The 25683-nt window shown below is 38.2% G+C and overlaps 1 protein-coding gene across 1 annotated transcript; it reads right to left on the minus strand.

Annotated features, from left to right (window-relative positions):
* CLDN16 (claudin 16) lies at window positions 1–25000 on the minus strand. The gene is made up of 5 exons (XM_008266651.4): window positions 24433–25000; window positions 8839–8941; window positions 6052–6216; window positions 2396–2587; window positions 1–951 (listed from the first exon to the last, which is right to left on the minus strand). Exons 1-5 carry the CDS (start codon window positions 24601–24603, stop codon window positions 818–820), a joined length of 765 nt encoding a protein of 254 aa, XP_008264873.2. The 5' UTR covers window positions 24604–25000; the 3' UTR covers window positions 1–817.
* Window positions 25001–25683: the final 683 nt, after the last annotated feature.

Consider the following 25683-nt stretch of genomic DNA (forward strand, 5'->3'; position numbering starts at 1 on the left):
TACTGATGATCTAGTGGGAAATAGTTAGCTGAATTGCTAAATCCTATTATGGTGAATTCATGAAGTATATTTGGATCAATAAATGAGTGAACTCATTGATTGAGTTATTATGGCTCTAGTTTAATAATTTTAGAGTATGTGGGCCAGGTTTGGGTGGTGGTGAAATAATATGCAGAACTCTTAAGGTCTTAATGAGGTAGAAAATCATCAGAGACTCAAGTATTAATTGAGCATTTTCCTTTGACATTCAGAGTGTGGAGAAAGGACTATGTTTGGCTCTCACTGATGACTAGGCAGGAGGCTATTATATTTTCTGTTCTAACATAATCAAGGCAATAGTAGGCTTGGATATATTCCTGTAAATTTGGAAGAAAAACCTCCCTCAAAGTTGTCAAGTAATTCATTTGCTTATTGAAAATACAAAAATTGAATCCAAAGCCATGAGAAATGTAAGAATTTGCCAATTCTTAAAAACTTGAAAATCTGGACTTCTTTGAAAATTGCTGATTAATGTTAAAGTGTCATTTTCATGACATAATCTGTAATAGAAAAAAATATATATATATATAATCACTAGAAAATACTTCTACACGCAGGCAACCTATTTTAAAATATGGGCAAAGTGTGTGGGGAGTAGAAATAATGAGTAAAAATAAAAATATAAGGGGAAATAATAGTGGAAGCAACATTTTGATTAAGCTAGCAACTAATTTAGTTGAATGTAAAATCTAAATAACTAGGCCTAGATTGAGCTACTGCTTTATTGAATGTTCTGATTGTTTAATTTAATAACATAGACACAGATTTATGAGGTATTTCATACTCTAGTGTCTATAGCATACATTTTGGCAGTCTCTGTCCGAGGGGCCACATATGACTTGGCCATGGAAACACCAGTAGTTGAATAGAGCTTCCTCATGGAATAAGGATAGTTTCTCTCAGGTCCAACATCTGTTTGACAGAGATAAACACAAAGATATAAAAACATGTATGACTCAGTAAATACCAGAAAATGAAAAAATTAATTCTATGCCATTTTATATGTTCTTCCCCAAAAGAATTAAGTATATAAAATTCTTATATATTTATATAGGAAACAAATAAGAAATGAAGGATAATTCAAGAATAAAACCTGAAAATTTCATCCTAAAAGTTATTTTCAGATGCAATATTCAGTCCAGTGATTTCCTTTTTTTTTTTTTTTTTTTCTGATGAGGAGAAGAATTGTCTTAGTTTATCAAGTGATATTTTTAGGAAAGCAAAATAATACACTAGATTCTTTTTTGTAATTGTCTTTCACTTCAATGACTTCTTAATTTTTAACAGTTATTTATAATTAATGTATAAAAATTATGTCAATTTGTGGTGTACTCTGTGATCATCTATGCATATATAGATTGCATAATGTTCAAATCAGGGTACACATATCTATTTCCTCAAATATTTATCACTTCTTTTTGGTGAAAACTTTAAAGTACTTTCTTATAGCTTTTTTTTTAAGATTTTATTTATTTCATTTGAGAGTTAGAGTTACAGACAGTTAGAGGGAGATCAGAGAGAAAGGTCTTCCTTCCATTGATTCACTCCCCAAATGGCCGCAATGGCCGGAGCTGCACCGATCCAAAGCCAGGAGCCAGGTGTTTCTTCCTGGTCTCCCATGAAGGTGCAGGGCCCTGAGCACTTGGGCCATCTTCTACTGCTTTTCCAGGCCATAGCAGAGAGCTAGACTGGAAGTGGAGGACTAGAACTGGCACCCATATGGGATGCTGGCACTGCAGGTAGAGGATTAACCTACTGCGCCACAGCACCAGCCCCTTCTTCTAGCTTTTTAAAACCATACAATACATTGACAATATCAAAAACTGCCCTACTGTGCAAAAGGCTACTGGAACATATTTCTCCCATGTATTTATAACTTAGTATCTGTTTATCAAATTTTTCCTACTCCTCCTAGCCTCTGGTAGCCATTTTATTCTTTCACAACAAATATTTGTCTATCTCTCAGTTCATTTGCCCATTTAACTCTAAATATAAATTTACTTGATTGAGTGAAGTTATATGTATGATAATATATCAAAATAGCCATTATATGTTTGAATATTGGTCATTGTTGTAGGTTTAAATTTTCTTTTTTTTTTTTAACTTTTATTTAATGAATATAAATTTCCAAAGTACGGCTTAAATTTTCTTTTTTCAACTGATATACCATTGATTAGGGAAAACGTTTTGAGTACTGTATTGTAAATCATTTCGTCCTCTACAATTGAAAATATTTTATAGTAATAAGTAGGAATTTCATGACAATATTATTTTGGCCTGTTGAGGTGTGCTTTTAGTGTTTTGGAAACAATAGACATTAGAGGGAAGGTAGTGTGCTATTTTATTTTGCTCTTACCTTTAAAGAGGTATAAGCAGCAGGTGAGAGAACCTCCAGCTAAAAAGCAACCCAGAGACCCAGCCATTGCAAGCCAACAGGACCAACCAAATTTATATTGGATGCCAAGAAATACATTATGTAAAATCAGAGAAGAACGTTCTACGTAAACATCAACAGCATACCACAGAGAGCCAATGATTCCTGGGACACCTGAAAGGAAGGAAAGAGGCTACGATAACATGAAGCATAAATCCAAAGATGTCTGCTTCCTACTCAATACAGACATTCAGAGAGGTAACGGTGATGCTGTGGATTCAGGGACAACTCAAATTTTGGACAATCCCTGTATCTCATATTGTATATCCTGTGTGTGTGTGTGTGTGTGTGTGTGTGTGAATGCACTTGAGTATACTTATGTGTGTATCTGTGTATATGTATATATGTATATATAATATGTGTGTGTATATACACATATTGTGTCTCTTCCAAATTTTATCTGAATTTATACAAAGAGAAATATATAATATTGAAATAATTCAGTTCTTAACTGTTTGTGTACACTTAGTTATTACAATGGTTTTCTTTAATTTTCCTATCTTTCCACTGCTACTTTAGTGTTAGACAAAAGAGAATACAAAAACAGCAGAAAAAATAAGGACAACCCAACACAAATAATAGAGTACAGGTTCTTTCTAAACTGAATTTTTAGATTGCAAATGTGCATCATTAATGATGTCCTGTCACTTTTAAGATCCATTGTTAAAAGTGCACAACTCAGCACCCATACGGAAATTGTAGTTTTAACATCATTAATTTTAGTGTGCTGGCATCAAAACAAATAACTGACATAAAAATTTTGTTTATTTTTAAATGAATCCTTATCTGCCATCCCAACACCATATAATAATGAATAAAGAAATAACATCCTTTTTAAGTAAAGTTTAATTGCCACAGTTTAGACTCTCTGATGCTAGAATACTTTAAAATAATGTCACTTGGGTTCCCTTACTTTGATAGAGTAAATTATACGTGAGGGCCTACATGTAAGAAAGAAAATGAATTGGGGGACAAAAGACTATGTTACAAAGAAGTTTCTGAAATTTGGGTTGGCATTGTGGTTTAGTGGGTTAAGGCTACGCCTGTCATACATGCATCCCATATGAACCCTGGTTCAAGTCCTGGCTGCTCCACTTCTGATCCAGCTGCCTGCTAATGTGCCTAGAAAGACAGTGGAAGATGACCCAAGTGCTTGGGCCTCTGTCACACAAGTGGGAGATCCAGAATCACTGGTGTGCCAGGCTTCTGGCTTCAGCCTGGCCATTGTGGTTATTTGGGTAATGAACCAGTAGATGGAAAATCACTCTCTCTCTCTCTCCCACTCTGTCTCTCTCTCCCCTTATTTGTGTCTTTCCCTCTGTCTCTGTAACCCTGCCTTTCAAGTAGCTGAATACAGATCTTTAAAAAAATAAAATCTGTAAGTTCAAAAACCTAAAAACTTATACTATTTTCCCCAAGGAGTCTCTGGTACCAAGTTAAATTAATATTTAATTGCATCTCCCTAATTGTTTAATGCAAGGAATAAATCACAAGCATGTATCCCATAGCAAACAGTGCATAAATTGCTTTATCTTTTCTATAATACTGTTTCCTAGAGGTATAAATTGGAAACTCATTTCTTGAAACTTAGAAACAGATTACTGAATTTAAGCATGTATGTATAGAACATGCTAACTCTGAATCAGGGTTCAGAATGTTTGGCCATTTAATTTATCACTTCTGCAGTCATTTCCTCAGGGATTTTCTTCAAAGATTTGATTTTCTTTACATTTTTTGTTATTTCATTTTTAAAAAAATAAGGTATATATGATGCTACAAAAAGTATTCTTGAGCAAGAGCTGTACAGTTTTACATAATGTTTAAATTTGTTAAATAAAATGCATTGGTATATGCAGACTTTTTTATATCAGTAGGGAAGGGAATGGATGTTCTGAGAAGGAAGAATTGCCTAAAAATAATTAACTTCTTTAACACAACATGAGAAACCTGAGGATCAAATCCTTGACTCAGTATTTCTGTAAAAAAAAAAAAAAAATCAAGGATTTGGGTAGGCATTTGGCCTAGCAGTTAAGATGCCTACATGCCGTCCAGGGTGCTGTAGCTTTCCTCTGGCTCTCACTCCAGTTTCCTGCTAGTGCATACACTGCGAAGCAGAAGTGATGGCTCAGATGGCTGGGCCCCTGTCACTCCTATCAGGGACTTGGACTGAGTTCCTGATTTCCAGCTTTGACCAAGTTCAGCCCCAATAGTTGCAGACTCTTGGGAACTGAACCCGTGGATGGGGAGCTCCTTATCTCTCTCACTCATTGTGTCCCTCTGGTTCTCAAATGAATAAGTAAAATATTTAAAAACCAGGGAGTCCCAGTTTTGAGTGGGTGAAAAGTAATGCCCCATGCAAAGAGCTTGCTCTATTCAGAGGAGCAGTTCAGGGTAGAGATTATTGCTCTGACTTCACCCTAGTTTGCAGATCAGGAAATAAGACATGAATGAAGATATCACACATATAAATCACAAAGGATTCTTACTTCCAAATCACTTATTCATTTACTACTCTGCACTGCCTGGTCAGATTACCACATATATTTGTTTGTCAAACTTATATTCCAACTGTACAAAAATGGCTTTCTCTATGGAGACTGTGCACCTTCTTTCACAGTCTTCCTGTGCTCTGATTCCTTCATCCCAACTTGCATTAGGACCCAAAGGTATCATGTTGTGATAGAGGAAGACTAAGTTTTGAAATTGAAGGCAGATCACTTTTACTAATAAACATCATGCAAAGACTTGGTTTTTTATTTGTTATGTTTGGTTTATTAGTCTTCAGAACTTCATTTCTTTATTGGCTTCTTAAGGCTGGATAATGGTATAATTTCTTTATTTTTATATTAATGTAATGATCAAATGGGTTTGCACACGATAAAAATCTAACACAGGGTATGATACAATTTAGCTCATGGCTAAAAATAATTGATCAGTGTGAATAAAGGTAAAAACGTGGCAGCTTGGGGTTTACATTTTCATTTAACATCAGGAATAATCACAAAGGAAACTATTTTAAAACTCCACAGCATTATATAATTTTGTAAATAGTTAAAATTATATCACATACCTTAATTTGGCATATTAACATATGATTAATTGTCGTATTCTAAAGCCAGGTAGGTCTGACAGATGTGTTATTTTTAATTTTTTATAAAAAGATTTATGTATTTATTTGAAAAGCAGAGCTATGGGGTAGGAGGAGGGGTAGGGAAAGATTTTCTATCTGCTGATTCACTCCCCAGGTGGCCAAAATGGCCTGGCCACCAGGTGCTTCATTTGAGTCTCCCACATGGGTGTAGGGGCCCAAACACCTGTACCATCTTCACTTGCTTTTCCCTGGCCAGTAACGGGGACTTGAATCATAAGTGGAGCAACCAGGAAACAAGCCAGTGCCCATATGGAATACCCGCTATTCCACAATGCTGGCCCATGATGGATGTACTCTTCATGGATTCAATGTAGAAAAGCAAACTACACATGATGCTAAAACAAACTGAATCAGAACAGCATCCTTTTCCTTCACCTCATGTTCCTAAGTGAGTTTCTCTATTGCTATTGCCAGCCCAGACAAGTACCTGCTATTAGCATGGTGGTTCCAGCAACAAAGCAGATGCGCGCTTTAATGTATGGCTCATTAGGAAGGAATTTTATGCAGTCAAGACCAAGGATCAGGCTGATGAATCCAAATCCAGCTAGAATATCTGCAGTAATCATCAATGCTCGGGTTGCCACCAGCTTCACTGGAAGACCAGGAGGTGTGGTTACAGTAGAGTCAGAGGAGGGAAACTCTCGGAGGTGCCTCAGAAACCAGACAGCTATATGCATCAACATAGGTGCGACAGCAGAAATCAGATAGTAAATTTGCATGAACTTGGCTATGAGCATCCCTAATTTTTTTTCATAAAAATTTAAAAACACAATATTATTCACATTATTATTAAGTTAAGCATTCATTTGTACTTGGTTTTTCTGGCATCATAACAGGTAACATCCTAGTAGATAGTGAGGGGTTTAATACATGCTTTACATTTTCCACATGCTCTGGGAAAAAATATTGTTCACCAGTATTACAGCTGAATGCTGAGCTGAAGGTGGATTAACTATTCTGCAGACATTACCCAATGAGTACTGAATGAATACATGATTACTACAATTAAAGTTTTCTTTCCAAGAATAAATAGTAATTAATTAAAATTTGGCCCAGGGTAGCAAGATAAAAGTTTTTAAAATTCATTAATTCGGGCTTATGGAGCCATCAGCAATTCTTTAGAAGAATTAGCTTCTGCCGTTCCGAAGCAGACTGTCTCTAGAAGTCAGGTCACGTTCTCCTTCAGTCTTTCAGATTGTGACCTTTCTTGGCCAACATTCTGTATGAATCCTTCAACTTCGCATTTGTCAAATTAGCATATTCTAAAGCTACAGCTCAACAAGAATACATGGTGGAAGGTCCAGGAAAGAGAAGATCAGGTGCGTAGATGAGGAACTCTAGCATCAGCTTCTGCAGGAGAGGTTTTTCCAACTGTCAAATCTTCGTGCACTCTGAGTGGCAGTTATGCTGATTTAAAAAGAGGGAAATCATGGCACGAATGGAGGAAGACTACTTGAAATGGAAGCTATTTGTGATACTTGGCTGAGGGATAGGAGTAATACAATTTATTCCAATCACAGCACAGTAACTATATTTTATTTTTATTATGACATGGGGTCTTCTTGCATTTTAAATAATTTTTCCCAGTAGTGGAGGTAATCATAGGGCTTATTTGATAATAATTTGTGTGCCAAAATGCAGAAAATTTTCCTTGTTTTACTTTTTTAAAGTTATGATTTTTCTAAAAGGAAATCAATACATAAAATTAGTTTCTGCCTTACGAGTGGGTCAATATGGTATATATATATCTATGTATACATATAATTATCTTAACAATATATATGAGTATATATTCGTTCCTATATTAGTAAATATAAAACAAAGGCCTTATGGATTATATTTTAAAATGTTTCAGGCATATACCTCCTAAATAGCAGCTAAAGAAATTTGAGAGTGTTGTTCTTTGTGTTTGTCCTTGCTTGCAAAAGCTGTCCAGAGGAAAAACCACATTCCAAGGGTTTACATTTCATTTATCTTGAGAAAAGAACTTGCCATGTGGTGCCATCACCCATCATTTGCTTTGAAAGAGACTAAAACCACTTCGCTTTAATAAATGAGACCAGTGTTTCTTGGCACGGTTCAATGTTCTAAAAATGTTAATAAATGCTATGGAGAAGTGTTGAACCAATCAATAAGATTTTTAACTTAAGATATCTCTTTATTCATGATAACGTGGGCCTTGCTAACACCCAATGATAATTTAAAGATGAAAGTGAGGAACATGAGGATCCAGCATTAACACTGCCAACAATGTGTGATTTTTTTTTTATACACTGATCCCCATAGGTGTGAGTTTCCTGGATTATCTATTTGACTGTGTCTGTTACTCTCTCTCTTACTCCCTCTCCACCTCTTTCTTTCCTAGAAACGCTCAGGTGAAGTGACTGTAAACCTTCTATTTGATCTAAGTCATAGCTTAAAGTTGTCCCTTAAATGCTTTTCATCTAACTTTTCCATTCCAGTCATAAAATCACAATGCCTTAAAGAAATTAATTCAACTCAAAAAGATTTTACTATAGTCCTACTCTGTCTGAGGCAGTATGCCAGAACCTTTTGAGGATATCAGTGGTGAAAGAGAGAATATGTTTAACCTCAAGAAATTTACAAATGTATAGAGAAGTATGCAAAATAGTTTGAAAATCCAGCCGGCACCTCAGCTCACTAAGCTAATCCTCCGCCTTGCGGTGCCAGCACACCAGGTTCTAGTCCCGGTCGGGGCACCGGATTCTGTCCCAGTTGCCCCTCTTCCAGGCCAGCTCTCTGCTGTGGCCAGGGAATGCAGTGGAGGATAGCCCAAGTACTTGGGCCCTGCACCCCATGGGAGACCAGGAGAAGTACCTGGCTCCTGCCATTGGATCAGCGCAGTGCGCCGGCCGCAGCGCGCCGTCCGTGGCGGCCATTGGAGGGTGAACCAACGGCAAAGGAAGACCTTTCTCTCTGTCTCTCTCTCACTGTCCACTCTGCCTGTCAAAAAAATAAAAATAAAAATAAATAAATAAAGAAGTAATAGTTTTAAAATCCCATTTCAGAAATGAACTCAATTTCTAATTGAAACGTTTTAAGTTGGATAGAAACTTAATACAGTACTATCAAAAAAAAAAAAAAAAAACACACACACACTAGAAAGCTGAGCTCAGTTTTTGATTTTCTGTTTGTCTTTTCTTTCCTTTTTTTTTTTTTTCTGGACAAGAAGGGAGATTCAAGGCATACGTACAGGGGTGTTCTGCATATATGGAATCATACTCATCACAGGTGCGAATCCCATCAAAAGCATTTGTGACACACTCCCACCAGAGGCCTCGGCATTTTGTGCTCACCTAGAGGTTGGAGAAAACACTGTGTGAGACAACTCAGGCAGGTGCACTTCAGTTCCTGTGGCTCAAAGAGGGCACTCAGCTGTTGTGTTCAACAGCAAAGTACAGTGCTTACTAGCATGATCAGAATTTCATTTTCAGCAACAATGCATATTAGAATGTTTTACCTTAGGCTCTGACAATTAAAGGCTTTCTGAGCAAGAAATGAATCCACTTTCTTATGGGAGTGGATGTAGAAGAGAGAGAAGTTTAAGTTCCAGGTAGGAGGGATAAAATCAGAACTAAATATATTCAGATATCTATTATTGGTTCCTAGTTTAACCTGGAGACAATCTTTCACTTCCCTGTGCTGAAATTTACTCATCAAAAAAAAAAAAAAATGCACAACAATGCATGACAATTGTTAACATTTTGAGTCTATTTGTCTTCATCATGAATACTGAGTTGCATGAAGAAAGCTGCTATTTTATATGAGTTCATAAATTTAAAAGAATTAGCCAATAAAGCCAATAAATGAAAACACACCAATAGATGAAGTATAAAGACCACTCCACTCCAGTATCCTTTCCCTCCCTGCGCCACTGATATATTACAAATGTTTATACTATGATACAGATGTAAAAAAATTATTCCAAACATTAATTTAATATAACTTGACATCTGTAAACCACTTTTACTTAGAAATAAAGTGGGGATGACTCTAAGTGTCCACTTGATGCTAAAAGCCATGAGTGCCTCGAAGTTTCCCATATTTTATCCACAAAATGTAAGTAATAATAGGTTTCTTAAATTGTAAACATGCCAATAGCAAACAGCTTCAAGTGTTCTTGACAGAGCTCATGCATATGGAACTCAGTTTCTTCTGACTCAATTACAGATTCACATTACCTTGGAAATCTGGGAATAGTTTAGTAAACTATAACTAAGAATTACTTTGGAAAAGGAAAATTTAAAAAGTTTCCCCAACAAAGAATAACTTGCAGAGCAGTGTAGGAAGAAGAATGCAAAAAAGGGGATTAAATTGGTGTGGAGTGGAAAGCAAGGGGGAAAGAACACTGTTTTGCAAAAGAAAATAACATCAAGGAATACGGCCATATGAAACTCTGTCCAAGCTCTGCATTGAAGCTCTGGTTTGTGCCAAGGAAATCTCTGCTGCCTGAAAGCCCACCACAGTTTTGAACGTGGCACCTCTCTTTTTATGTAAAATACGTTTAACTGCTAGTAGTGAATGACTGTGTATTGAATCTATACTATGAAATAGACAATATTTAAGCTTATTATTTCATATACTCCTTAAAGAATGTTCTGACATATCATTATTATCATTCATTTTACAAATAAAGAAATGGAAGCACAGGAAAATTAAACAATAACCTCGAGGAAGTGTAGTTAATAAATGGAGGAGTTAGGACTTGAAGGCAGCAGTCTCGCTGTGTGCTATTAAGCATGGCAGTGTACTTCTAATAATTTCCAAAAAAAAAAAAAAGAGAAAGAAAGAAAAGAAACAATTTTGTTTCAGGCTAAAAACTCCAAAGTTGGATATTTGGGCAAAATAAGCTCCAGCTTGAATCTCATCCCAAGGCTATTCTTACATAAAGCCTCTCTTGCACGTCCTTTTCTTATGGTAAAATCCATAAGCAATGCTCTGAACTGTGTGGAAAACCGTCTGATCTGGGGAAACCCAGAGACTAAAAATTTAACAAAGAAAATCCATCTCATGAAATCTAACACATCAATTCTCAAAGAAGGATGTGAGAATCTCATATACATACACTTTCAATATAAATGGACACACTTATTAGCTGTGTGTTAAATGAGACAAGATGTTGTTGCTCCTGAACCTTGACCTCCTGATCTGTATAAAGGAGATAACATGATAGGGTGAATACATATATTTAAAAATTATAAATACACATGACATAAACAGTTTCCTCAACAAATGGAAAGAAATAGTAGTATAGTGCTGGAACATCACAATGACCTACCTAAATAGTGGCTACATCAAATTTTACTAACTAAATAATTAAATGGAGAAAAGCAGATTGGTGACCCTCAAAAATATGCCTGTAAATATGACTGTAATGAAAAAAGGTCTTTTGCAGAGTAATTAAATTAAGAATCTTCAGTGAGGAGATCATCTTACATTATGCAGATGGGCTCAAATCAGTGACAGCTATCTATGTAAGAGACACGCAAAGGAGAGAGAAAGAGACATGCAAAAAGAAGGCAGTGTGGTCAAGGAGGCAGGGATTGGGGTCATGCAGCCACAGTAAGCAGCACCCGAGCATGGATGGCAAGCTGAAAGAGGTGAGGGAAAAAACTTTCCCTAGATCCTTCAGAGGCAGCACAGCCTTGCCAACACATCCATTTCAAATTCCTGGCCTCTGGAACTGCAAGGAATAAATTTCTCTTGTGTTAAGCCACTGGTTTCGGTCCTTTATTACAACACCCCTAAGAAACTAAGTGGAGACATATTGCATTGAACTGCTACATCAAAACAGGAGAGACCCTCTGATAGCCTTCTGCCCTTGGGTCTCTCTGTTAACAGAAACATGCCCATCCAGTTTATTGTAACTTGAGCTAAGTGTGTGGCTATCAAGTCGTTGGGCTAAAATCAGTGACTGTCCACAGTTTCCTGCTATTGAAGTCAGCCACACAACAAGCTAACTAGCCTACTACAGCCCTTCCAAATATATCACATTATTTAGAAAGTGGTCTGAGATTATATGCAAAAACTGCTAGTTAACACTAATGCGAGTATTTCTATCTTGCCAAAATAATCGTAGTGTCAGTTTCAAAGTTATTGATCATTTACCCACAATGACCATATTTAGAAAAGCAATGAGCTCATTAGAAGAAACAAGGAATCCAATTTCATTAGGTATTAATGCTCAGGGGCATACTATTTGATTGCTTGGTATTCACACTCAGTTAAGGTACGTGAGAATAGTGGCTATAGTTAACAAAACTTCTGTGTTAATACAGCACTTATGGGAGACACCCTTAAAGGTGCCTTTGTGCACAAAAGACAAGGTTAAGAAATTTTATGTTATTTACCATTTTTAGGAAAGCCCTCTTTGCTATAATATATAGTCTTCATCTACTTATCCATCTGTTGTAAAAGGGCTTCTTAAGAACTTTTTAAAAATCAGCCAAATGTAGGTTCTTGAAAGCTTTAAGGCAACTTTCTTAAAAAGGAAATCATAAAATATGGTTTATACACTTAAAATATTATACTTAACCTTTCTTAAAAGTAGAAAACAGGCAAAATATTAACTGGTAATTTTTATTTCATGGGTCACCCAAAATAGAGATTTCAAACTCTCCCCTCTTATGATATAACTTATATATGCACAGAAAATAATGTTAAAGTAATTTGTGTTTTATTTCAGTGAACATTTGTTGTTGATGGAAACAAGGAATGGAGAATATTGTTGATGAAAGCAAGGAATGAGAAGTCAATTCATCCAAGGTATGACAACAAAGTAAAAAGTCACACACACAAAGCCAGTTTTAATTATCTGACGATAGTTAAAAAGTAAAGATTTTACAGAACAGTCTAGATTTATGGCCTCTCTGGAGACTTAGTCAATCAGGCAACCTGGATTCCTCAATCCCATCCATCAACAATTAGCAAGAGCGATATGGCTGCTTTCATTCAGGCAGAACTGTGCTCACTAGTTTCCACACAGTTCCTCCTCAGGCCGCCTCTTTCTATAAGTTGGCTATCTAGTTCCTGAAGGCATTTGAGTTTTATAATCCTGAAACATACTAATGAGGATACAACTTCATTTGCTGTCAACCTGTCAAGCTTTAGGAATCATTCAACACTCACTTCAGAGGTATTCCTTCTTCAATGAGGCTTCACCCAGAGCCTGCAGCTAGAGTTCAACTCTTCCTAGCCTGAGATCCCAAAGTATTTTGTCCACATGTTTATAGTACTTATAGTATTACATGTCTTTTGAATGATCATTTAGTGCTTGTCTGTCTCACATTTTTCAAGCTATACTCATTGAATGCCTGTCATTTTAGTCACCACATTAATTAAATGCTAAGGATCCAGCAATTACTAAGATAGGCATAGAATTGCCTTTAAGGAATGTAAAGTCAATCCTTCTTGGCATGTGATAAGATCTCAATAGATGTTGATTTGAGGGAAGAATTCTGCAATTTTTCTAATACATAGATATTCACTCTCAATTGTACTTTGAAGTATAAAATGGTTATTGAAGCTATATACACAATTGTTGTTTAATATGTGATTTAAATTTGCCCTAATACACTACCACAGCTAAGGCCAGGAGTCAAAGTACTACTATTTATAAATTGGAAAGTTTACACTGATACGCTATCATTCAGTCCCAGTCTACCCTAATGGCTCAAGGAAGTGTTTAATACACCCTGCAGAACAGCAGGATAGCACTTAGAGATTTTTAGGGAAACCAAATTGATGATACTCCTCCCAGTTGAGGTGGACTGGTATAAGTAGTACTTTAACCCTGGGTTTCTTATTCTTACTGTGTAGCCACCTCGCATTAAAGCTCTTCCATCTTAGTCTTTGCAAATTTTTCTTTTCTTATGCATCCTGAAATACAAGCAACAACATAGAATATTACCTGTTTTATCTTTAAAATTCTGTTTATTTATTTGGAAGGCAGAGAAACAGAGAAAGACACAGAGAGAGCTCTTTCAACCTCTGGTTCATTCCACAGAGGCCTGGGATAGCCAAGGCTGAATCAGGTCAAAGTCAGGAGACTGAAACTGAATCTGGGTGTTCCATGTGATTGTAAGGGACCCAAGCACTTGAGACATCACCCATCCCATGGTGCACATTAGCAGGAAGCTGAAATTGACAGTGGAGCCTGGACTTGAACCCAAGTACTCTGATATGGGATCTGGGCTTCCCAAACAGAGAGTAAACGCTAAGCCAAATGTCCACCTCACCTGTTTTGCTTTGTTAGGGATCTTTAAGGAATTAGATGAAGTAAAAAAGCTACTTGAGTTGGAGATGATCAAAAAACTTGTCATTTGTGGGGAGCAACTCGAACTAGACTGTTACTGGAATTAAGACTTATTCTATGCATCTGCTCTCCCACAACATGGTGCTGAGAAGGGAGTAACAACTTCTACGCAGCTGCCTCTCGCCAACTTGAGTGATGACCTGCAGGAGCTGATCCTGCTCCTGATTGGAGGAGAGCAGCGTACTCGGCGTGTGGGTAGCAGAGTTGGGATTGGTGGAAGAGGACTATAAAGGAGGAGAGAGACAACATGCATCAGGAACACCTGAGGAACATCTGAGCAGCCCCCGAGAGAGCCGGCCGGTGGTGTGCCGCTCCCCTGCGGAAGTGGGGAAAGTGGCAGGGGGAACCGCCCTTCCACGGAGGTGGAAGGGATGGTAGCCAACCCGGGAAGAACCAGCAGCAAACCCGGGGAGGGCCGAGCAGACAAAAGAACAGCGCAGGGTCCTGTGTCTTTCTTCCACGAAGAGGGGGAGCGACAGTCATTGATTTCTTTTCTCTAGTCACATAGGAGATTATATATAGTATAAACATATATATATGTAGTAATTTTACACAGCAGACTTAGTAAGTATGAATTATTGGTTGACCTCCATCAAACAACACCTTTACTTGTCAATATTCATCATATTATGAATGTATAGGGATGAATAAATCATAAACCAAAAGAAAACATGTAAGTTATATTATTTTAAAGATCATCTTGTAAACACATATTATAAAAATGTGTAACTTCCAAAACCTTTTACCATCATTATGCTAATATATTAACATTAAATGTGCAACTTGTATCTAGTACTTACTTGGATTTTTTTTAAGATTTATTTTTATTTATTTAAAGTCAGAGTTACACAGAGAGAGGTTGGGAAAAAGAGATCTTCCATCCTCTGGTTCACTCCCCAAATGGCTGCAATGGCCAGGTCTGTGTGAGGACAAAGCCAGGAGCCTGGAGCATCTTCTGAGTCTCCTGCAGGGGTCCAGGAACTTGGGCTTTCTTCTGCTGCTTTCCCAGGTGCATTATCAGGGAGTTGGTTCAGAAATGGAGCAGCTGGGATTGAACCAGTGCCCATATGAGATGCCAGCATCACAGGCAGTGTCTTAACTCTTTATACAACAAGCCAGCCCCAGATATATTTATTAACATATTAAATTTCAAAAGCATCATGATATAAATATATTTTTCTTCTAAAATTTGAAATATTTTCAATTTTAATATAAAATGTAATTGAATTTCTTAAACTTGGATTTTTCTTAAGATATATTTATTTGAGGGCCGGCACTGCGGCTCACTAGGCTAATCCACTGCCTTGCGGCGCCGGCACACTGGGTTGTAGTCCCGGTCGGGTCACCGGATTCTGTCCCAGTTGCCCCTCTTCCAGGCCAGCTCTCTGCTGTGGCCAGGGAGTGAAGTGGAGGATGGCCCAAGTGCTTGGGTCCTGCACCCCATGGGAGACCAGGAGAAGCACCTGGCTCCTGCCATCGGATCAGCCTGGTGCGCCGGCCGCAGCGCACCGGCCGCAGCGGCCATTGGAGGGTGAACCAACGGCAAAGGAAGACCTTTCTCTCTGTCTCTCTCTCTGACTGTCCACTCTGCCTGTCAAAAAAAAAAAAAAAAAAGATATATTTATTTGAATGTCAGAGTGACAGAGACAGGGAGAGGCAGGAAGAGAGAAAGATCATCAATATGCTGATATCATTACCAAATTGCTGCAGTGGCAAAAGCTGGGCCAGCCTTTAGCCAGGAGCCTGGAACTCTATCCTGGTCTCCCATGCAAATAGCAGGGCTCCATGCCCTTGGAACATATTCCACTGGATCTGAAGTGGAGCAACCAGGACTAGAACTGGCACTCAGGTCGGGAGCCATCATAACAGGCTGTGGTTTACCCACTGAGCCACAATACCAACAACTAAAATTGGATTTTTCACTATTCATTTTGTATTTTATTTTCTCCCTCCCTCCCTCCCTCTCTCCCTCCCTCCCTCCCTCCCTCCCTTCCTTCCTTCCTTCCTTCTTTCCTTCCTTCCAGTCATGGCCTTACAAAGATAAGGGAACAAGCCTAAAATAATTTAGTTACTTTTTCACTCTTTTTATGTCCTATATTTATAAAATCTGAAAGAAAACCATGAAATAACTACTAACATATATTTGTTTTAGTTTTATCTGGCTATTTGTGTATGGGATAAAGGTATGAATAATAAAGTGTGGTAAGCAAACTTAATTGGTAAGCCATCATTATTGTGGTCTTCATGATTGTATAATCTGATTTATACATGCAGACTATTTCAACACTAATATTTTTTGAATAATTTATTTAAGTTATATACATTAGAATACTTTTCTTACAAAAGAATAACATCACAATTTTGAAATAATTGCAGCCCAGGAACAAAGACTATAATGCATGTTGAATGAATACTTTTAAAATATTAATTTTTGGGGCCGGCGCCGTGGCTCACTTGGCTAATCCTCTGCCTGTGGCGCCGGCATCCCATATGGGCACTGGGTTCTAGTCCCAGCTGCTCCTCTTCCAGTCCAGCTCTCTGCTGTGGCCTGGGAAGGCAGTGGAGGATGGGTCAAATGCTTGGGCCCCTGCTCCCACGTGGGAGACCCAGAAGGAGCTCCTGGCGCCTGGCTTCGGATCAATGCAGCTCCTGCCATTGCATCAAAATGGGGAGTGAATCAGCAGATGGAGGACCTCGCTCTCTCTCTCTCTCTCTGCCTTTAGGGGGTGAACCAACGGAAAGAAGACCTTTCTCTGTCTCTCTCTCACTGTCTAACTCTACCTGTCAAATGAGCAAAAAAAATTAAAATATTAATTTTTTAGGTTAATTTTTTTCACGTCTTTATCTCTCGGAAACATTGAGGGGAAGAGTCACATCTGGGCCAGAATACATTCTTTGCCAACCCCATTAGACATTTCTGGTGTATTATATTTTATTCCCATATTAGAAGATGAGAAAAATACATATATTGAAAAATTTTTAATTTATAGCAAGATAAAAGCTCTTGCTTTAGAAAAGTGATTGTTGGGGTGGTGGGGGGAGACCTACACCGTAGTTCACTTGTTTAATCCTCCACCTGCAGAGCCAGCATCCCATTTGGGCACCAGGTTCTAGTCCTGGTTGCTCCTCTTCCAGTCCAGCTCTCTGCTGTGGCCCGGGAAGGCAGTGGAGGATGACCCAAGTGCTTGAGCACCTGCACCAGCATGGGAGACCAGGAGGAAGCACCTGGTTCCTGGCTCCTGGCTTCAGATCATTTCAGCACCGGCCGTAGCGGCCATTTAGGGGGTGAACAAACAGAAGGAAGACCTTTCTCTCTCTCTCTCTCTCTCTCACTGTCTAACTCTGCCTGTCAAAGAAAAAAAAAAGTAATTGTTGGGGCTGGCTCTGTGGTGTAGCAGGTAAGGCTGCTGCCTGTAGTGCCAGCATCCCCTGTGGGCACCAGTTTGAGTCCCAGTTGCTCCACTTCCAATCCAGCTCTCTGCTGTGGCCTGGGAAAGCAGTAGAAGATGGCCCAAGTCCTTGGGCCCCTGCACCCATATGGGAGACCCAGAAGGAGCTCTTGGCTCCTGGCTTCGGATCAGTGTAGCTCCTGCCATTGCAGCCAAATGGGGAATGAACCAGCAGATGGAGGACCAACCTCTCTCTCTCTCTCTCTCTCTCTCTCTCTCTCTTTCTTTACCTCTCCTTCTCTCTCTGTGTAACTCTAACTTTCAATAAATTAATAAATCTAAAAATTAAAAGAATGGTGATTGTTTCCTTACAACGGTAATGTTCATTTAGAGCTTGGTGTATGGTTTCCAAAGATCATCTCTTCACTATATTTCACGCGTATATTCATTTTTTGACAAGTATACCAAGTATCCTAATAAGTGCTCCATCAGTTCATGTGAACAAATGTTTCATAGCTTTCTATTGTGTGGATGTCAGTGCTAGGTGATGCAGAAAATCAGGATTTTAATAGGAGAACATTTGTAGCCTCAAGCATCTGCAAAAGAGTTTGAAATCAATTGAAAAGTAAAAGCAGTATATAAATAATTATAGTGCATATTGGATGTAATAATTTTAATATGAACTTATGTCTGAAAGGATTGCAGCATCATTAATGCTAACAGAAATCCCAGGAGAGAATATGATTATGGGGATGAAATAAATTCATGTGTGAACAACCTTTCTTTGAGGCAATAAAACTTTGATCACAGAAGTGCTTGGTGTACAGCAGATTCTCAGTAAATAATTAACAAAAGACTAACTGAAAACAGTATCATATTTTGAAGACACCTTTTCCTTCTGATAATTGAGAGAAAACTTTCTAGCCTTGTAAAGAAACTACTTTTCTACTTCAGTATGTAAAAGTACGAGTCACATTATCTTGTACTTAGTATGCATATAACATGGTTATTTCATAATTTGTTTCCTTTGGTAAAGGTGGGTATTTGATAAACAACTTTTGCTATTTGATTCTATTGTCTGCCTTTTTTTCTGAAGTCACACAAAAAGGAAACAGTCATAAGTATATAAATGAGCAAACCAGAGCTCAGAGAAGTAAATGAATTTTCTTCCAGAGAATCAATAGCGAAAATAGGAATAGAACTGAAATCTCATATCTGTCAGCTCAGTGAACATTATACAAAATGTCATCTCCTCCAGAACAAAAACACAACAATGAACTGCAAATAGACAATAATATATCAAACATTTATTGGCTTATTTGTATTTTCCTGGGACAGTGGTGAATGCTACAGATGCACAAGCTCATTTAATTCTTACAAGAAACTTACGATGAACATGCCATCATACTCCCTTTACAGAAGAGAAAATGTGGCTTATAGCATTTTAACGTCTGCCTAAATTTAGACAGCTACCACCTGACAAGGTAGGATTTAATTTCAGCTCCCCTCTGATGTTAAGTCTAACTTGTATATTTTGCCACCATAAAGGATTTTGTCTCTGCCTCCAGATGTGTAATAAGCTAAGCCAGAAAAAAAAATAATAGTGGGAAGGGACAGTGATATTGTTCCATGAGAAATTCTGTAGGTACGTTAATTTTCTCTATTTAAACGTAGGTATGTGATTCAACCATGTTTCCGATTATCCCAGAATGGTACAGTGGTTGTGTCTTGACTTATCCCTTCATCACTGTCTTTCTCAGATGCAATCAACTATCAATCTCAATAATTCTAATTCTTTAGAGTTTCCTCATATTGTTACATATTTCTTCATGCTAGTCATCTTCATAGTTCAGATCATTATTATTCCTCCCCACTCCCATTGGTAACAAAAGTCTGCTAATTATTTCCCATGCTTCATTTTACCCTTTCCACCCATTCTCTACCAGTAGTAACCAGGATGACCTACCTCTACAATGCACATATGTGTTTGGTTATGGTGAAGCACACTGGGTCTAGACACTATTTGATACACAGAGCCTTTGTATGCTCTTTGCAGTGTTATCTCTTACCACACTGAAATGTGTATGGCACAGACATGCTCTGGTATCTGGATCACTGTGCATAGCATTTCCCATGGATAGGAATACTGGAACTTTCACTTGTCTTTCCATTTCTAATAATGGCATCTCTTTTTCAGAATAGACTTCACTGATTACTTAAGACTGAGTGATTCTGCCATGGCCTGGGAAAGCAGTAGAAAATGGCCCAGGTGCTTGCGTCCCTGCACCCGCATGAGAGACTGGGAAGAAGCACCTGGCTCCTGACTTCGGATCAGCGCAGCTCCGGCCATTGTGGCCATCTGGGGAGTGAACCAACTGAAGGAAGACTTTTTTCTCTGTCTCTCCCTCTCACTGTCTGTAATTCTACCTCTCAAATAAATAAATAAAATCTTAAAAAAAAAGAACTGAGTGAGCTGTCCACTCTGGGTTATTTACTACTGGAGCACTTGGCACATTGTACTGTGACTATCAATTTACATGTGTGTTACCCCACTATGCTTGAAAAAACCTAAGGAAACTCCAGGTCTCATTCACGTTCATAAAATTGTACTCACTACAGTGCCAGGTGTATAAAATTTCTTAGGAAATGCTGATGAAATGAAGGAAGATAGAAAGTAAATAAATAAATGATGGATAAGTAGAAGGATAACGGAGTAAAAAGGAAAAAGAGGTGTAGAAAAGGAAGGAAGACAGTAATACAGAGAAGGCGGGGAGCTGGTGCTATGGCATATTTGGTAAAGCCACTGCCTGCAGTGCTGCATCCCATATGGGCACCTGCTTGAGTCTCGGCTGCTCTACTTATGATCCAGCTCTCTGCTGTGGCCTGGAAAAGCAGTAGAAGATGGCCCAAGTCCTTGGGCCCCTGCACCTGTGTGGGAGACCCAGAGGTAGCTCCTGGATCCTGGCTTCAGATTGGCTTAGCTCTGGCCATTGCAGTCATTTGGGGGCAAACCAACAGATGGAAGACCTCTCTCTCTTTTTCTCTCTCATCTCTTTCTTTCCCTCTGTTTCTCTGTAACTCTGCCTTTCAATAAATAAATCTTTAATTTAAAAAAAGAAGGAAGAAAAGATGAAGAAAAAGAAAGAAGGAAGGAAGGAAAGAAAGAAATAAAAAAAAAACACAAAAGGATGTAGGGAAGGTAGGTGGAGGAAAAATGAACTACAGCAAAATGTAGAATATTCAGGCTAAACTCCACAGTGACGTTTCTGGAGGAAGATGGAGACATCATTGATCCCCCAGTGACTGACCACCTCTCTGGGATTGTCAACATAAAGAGAGATCTGATGTTAAAGAAAGTAAGGACTACAAGGATCATAGAAACAACTGAGTTCTGCTTTATCTTAAAACTGATGAAACCAAGCCCAAGATAAGGGGTGTAGCTTCTCAGTGGAGGCAGTTAATATGGGTTAAGATGTGAAGCTGCGGGCCGGCACTGTGGTACAGCAGCTAAAGCCTCCACCTGTGATGCCGGCATCTCATATGGGCATCGGCCCGAGTCCAGGTGCTCCACTTCTGTTCTAGCTCCCTACTGATGTGCCTTAGGAAGCAGGGTACTTGGGCCCCTGCACCCATGTGGGAGATCATGGGGAAGCTCCTGGTTCCTGGCTTTGGACCAGCCCAGCTCTGGTCATTGCCACCATTTGGGGGAGTAAACAAACAAATGGAAGATCTCTCTCTCTCGATCTCTCTCTCTCTCTCTCTACCTCTCTGTGTGTGTAACTCTACTTTTCAAATAAATAAATAAATCTTTTTGAAAAGAAGTGAAACTGTCTTAAAAACTCAAAACTCAAGTTCTCTTCACCACACAAGTCTTTCCTGGAGACACAACTGATTCAACAATGATGAGAACAGGAGAGTGGCGTAGGGCCTTAGGTCACTGATTAAGGCTGTGCATACCGCACTTCTGTGCATAACTTCTTTCTTCTCAATATTTTTTAAATATTTATTTATTTATTTATTCAAAGGTAGAGTTAAAGAGAGGCAGGCAGAGAGAGAGAGAGAGAGAGAGAGAGAGAGAAAAGTCTTCCATCTATTGGTTCAGTCCCCAAATGGCTGCAACAGCTGGAGCTGGGCCGATCCAAAGCTAAGAGTTTTATCTCAGTCTCCCACATGAGTGCAGGGACCCAAGCACTTGCACCATCTTCCATTGCTTTCCCAGGAGCATCAGCAGGCAGCTGTATTGGAAGTGGAGCAGCCAGGACTGGAACCAACACCTTTATGGGAATCTGGCACTGTAGGCATTGGCTTTACCCACTACACCACAGTGCCAGCCCCTCTTCTTATTTTTTGCAATTAATACAAACAACTTCACGTTTAGAGTCAGATATGCTATAGTGAGAGAAAAGAATATTTGAGCTCTTTTTGACTCTTGATTTGTATTACTCACATTAACTCTGACAATCCCTGAGTTTCTCTTCTCTTCTACTTCAGCCACATACACTCTTATACAGAAGTCCCCTGCTGCCATGCCTACCTTTTAAAAGCCTTTGTATCATGTCAAAGCTTTGCTCAAATGACTTTTCTTCAGTGAAACCTACTTCAATGTTCCTAACAGAAAGTGATCGCACTGTCTTCTCTGTTCAAATATTACTTTGTTCATGTCTTTCTGAAAATCTGAATTGACATATCTAAATTATAGTGTTGTGTGTATCTCTTTTTTCCTCCATTCAATGTATACTCCTGAAAGGCATGGTCCATTATTTATCTCTCCTACTAAGATTAGCACGATATCTTCTATATGGTGTATCCATTATATATATTTATGTTTAAATGAACCATATATCCACTTTTTAACTCTCATACCTGTGTCATCCTGAACCATGAACAATCTACATATCCATTATGCCCTCTTATTTAGAATTTCTGGGGATATTCTTTTAACACTTTTGGTGTGTTGACTTGTGTTTAACAGTTGTTTAAATTGAGCTGTGAATATTAACCTATGGGAATAAATAAAGGAGGGAAAGAAATATGATTGAGTCAGTGAATATCAGAAACTTCAAATTGGTGGAAAATACAGTGGCGTATCATTGGCCAATTGGAGGAGAAGTTATTATATAGCCCTATTTTCTTAAAAATATTGACAAAGAAACATGTGGAGAAAGAAAGGATTTTTACTGGTTGTGGGGTTCTTTTAACATGGAGGCATCTCGGGGAATATTTATGGAAAATATTTTAAGTATGGGAAATAAGAAAGAAGCTAAGAAATATTAACTCTTGTCCAAAATTAGCTAAGATTTACTTGAAGTGAAAAAACTGGATTGCTCATTCCCTTCATTTTAACTAAATATGTTCTTGCACAAGCAGATGGCAAATTGGCTGGATGTACTGAAATGGAAGCAGGAAGACAGTTTAAATGCCTCGATTCCCAATCTCTCTCAGCAAGTCTTGACCCTTTCCAAAACAGTATTTCTTACCAAGTGACGTTAGCAATTCTGTCAGCTTAAGCAGAAAGACTTTCAAGTTGTTTCAGGAAATATTTTAACAATGCCTTCAGATAGAGTTTTGCACATTTTTAACATCTTTAGAAACATAATTTTAAGTATGCTCAAGTCAAACATATTTCTCAATTAATCACCTGCTACTAGTACTCTAGATAATGGCAAACTAATGATGCCAGAATATTTTATCTTCACTTTCCCCTGAATATTGTACAAAGGGCATTATTTTATTCACTGCTCATATGCATAGTGAGATAAAATGCATCAATGGACTCACTTTAAAGCAGAAATCCTTTACAGTACTTCAATTCTACCACAAATTTTAGAAATATAATTTTCTAAGGCTAAAGAAGTATTTTTAACTCCATCCATGAAATGTCATGCAGAAGTCAGAGAAAAATTAAAGGCAAGAAGAAAAATGAATGGCAAGAATACTACACAACGAAATAGAAAGATCATTACTTTCTTTTTCTACTTCTAACTTGAGAGTCTAATAAATAAAATTAGAAGAAAATTATGTAAGCTTGCTCTAAAGTATCTTTCCTAGACTTTATATAGGTGACATTACCACATATATTAGAGTAAATTGTTCCCTTTAGGAACATAAAAGAGCAAACTGTGTTGCTATGTAGTCTTTATTTAAGTTCCTTGTACACCGCTTCTTTTTCTTACCTGTGCTTTCTAAAGCCTCATTAATGAATAGCAGCTGATTCTGAAGATTTGCTTTTAAACTCAGTTCCTCCTCTCAGATTCCTATGATTTCAAGAAATGATTTTGAATTTCAAAATTACTTTCTTATGAGCTTCCCCAGTGATGAAAATAAATGTGAACCCACTCATTCATCTCTGAATGACCAGTAAGTTCTCAAGCGGAACTCATTTGTATCAAATGGTTTTTTTTTTTTTTTACATATAAACCTTTTATTTAAGGTATACAAACTACATGCATTTCATATATACAAATTTAGGAACATAGTGATTCTTTCCCCCTACCCTCCCTCCTGCCCTCACTTCCACCCTTATTCCTCCTCCCTCTCCTATTCCTATTTTATTTTTACAAAGATCTATTTTCAGTTTACTTTATAGTCATAAGATTAACCCTATTTCTTAAATCCATATCTGTCACTATACATCAGGATGCACTGGGAAGACACCACTCCCTTGGAATGTTTTCTTCTACTTGGGACCTATCTGTTGGGTGTATTTTATATGCCTTGAGCTTGATTGTTCAATGTCTTAAAGTTTTATCAGTCTTTAAGAAAACTTACCATACTACTCTCAATTACGTCATCAATATTAAAATAAAATATTGTTATTGTGAGAAAGGAAGTTCTTTGAATGTTGTTCAATGTTATATATACAGCAATGGAAGAGGCCATTCTGGAGTGTTCAGTGAAGTTATCCTTATTTGTAAAATGGGATAGCAATATGTACCTTACAGACACAGTCAATAGTAAGGCATTCCATGTTGCCTTTGTTATCTCTCAACCTAGGTGTGAAACATACTGAGTGTTAAGTATGGCAGTAGAGCTTAGAGGAATTTGGACTGACTAGGTTAGATAAAAGAAGTTGCTGGCTTCTTACCTCCAAGGAATCATCAGCATTCACCATCCAACAGTCTGTCCAGGTGGCCGCAATCAAAAACCCAGTGGAGAAAAAGGCCAAGAAGCAGGCAAGGTATTGAAGATGATCCCTCATGGTGGTTAGCAATCTGTTCTGAAGAGACATATGGACGGCAGCCAGCCCTGGATCCATTCAGGGAGCTTGAAGACTATCAGTTTTCTGTTTCTGATATCTGGGGATGTGGAAATGCAGGGTTCTTGCTTTTCTTCCCACCCCACTGTGGGCGTCTTGAATTGCAGTAAGAATAATACAAACAGGCTGTAACCGACAGAGTGGTCCTGGGGATCATTATCTGAAGCGTCTGGCCTCCAATCAGAAGCCAGGTCAGTGGAAGGACTGCATATGTTTTGGATGGGGGAGAAGGGGTGTGTGGAAGGTTTCTCACCCAGATCATGGAGTAGCAGGAGATAATGGTCACCAGAGACACATGTCAGTGCCAAGATGGAGCTGAGGAGGTGGGAGCTTACTCCATGCCAGAGCCAGAAAACTAATCTTTCACAGGACCTCCAGGGAAAGTGAGCTATTTTCCTCCCCCTCAGAAGGCTACATAGTTGACTGAGTGCTATTTTATTGTTAAGACTCTTTCAATATTCACTGACTACCTCTAGACAGACAGGCCACTGGAGAAACTATGCTAACTAAGAGCTTGCTCAAGGGAGTTTGCATTCCAAAGTGTTTGGGCAGAACAGCCCCGTGAAGGATTTCTAGCACCTGGGCGTCAGGCACAGCCATGGCCACTGACCTTTTAGCACTTCAGAGTGGGGAATGAGTGTACATTAAAAATATACTTCAATTTTTAAATTGATACGTGATCATCGTGTGCATGGCCTATGGTGTGGTATTTCAATACAAATACATGAGTATTTATGATTTGCGTAGTTATCAATGCATTACCTCATTTGTCTTTCGTTTATGATGAGAACATTTAAAATCATCTCTTCTGGCTATTTTTAAATATGCAATACATTTTTGTTCATTCTTGTCACTCTACTGTACAATAGATCACTAGACTACTCTCTGTAACTTGTACTCATTGTCCATTCTCTCCCTAATCCCTCCTTCTCCTACCTATCCCAACCCCTAGTAGCAACTCTTCTACTTTATGCTTCCATGAGATCAACTATTTTTAGGTTGCACAGGTAGACTTCTCAATTCTCAAATAAAAATTTTAGATGATGAAAGTAAAAGTGTATTTGATGTGGTTATTTATTA

The sequence above is a fragment of the Oryctolagus cuniculus genome, chromosome 4 (genome assembly GCF_964237555.1).
Source record: "Oryctolagus cuniculus chromosome 4, mOryCun1.1, whole genome shotgun sequence".
NCBI lineage: Eukaryota > Metazoa > Chordata > Mammalia > Lagomorpha > Leporidae > Oryctolagus > Oryctolagus cuniculus.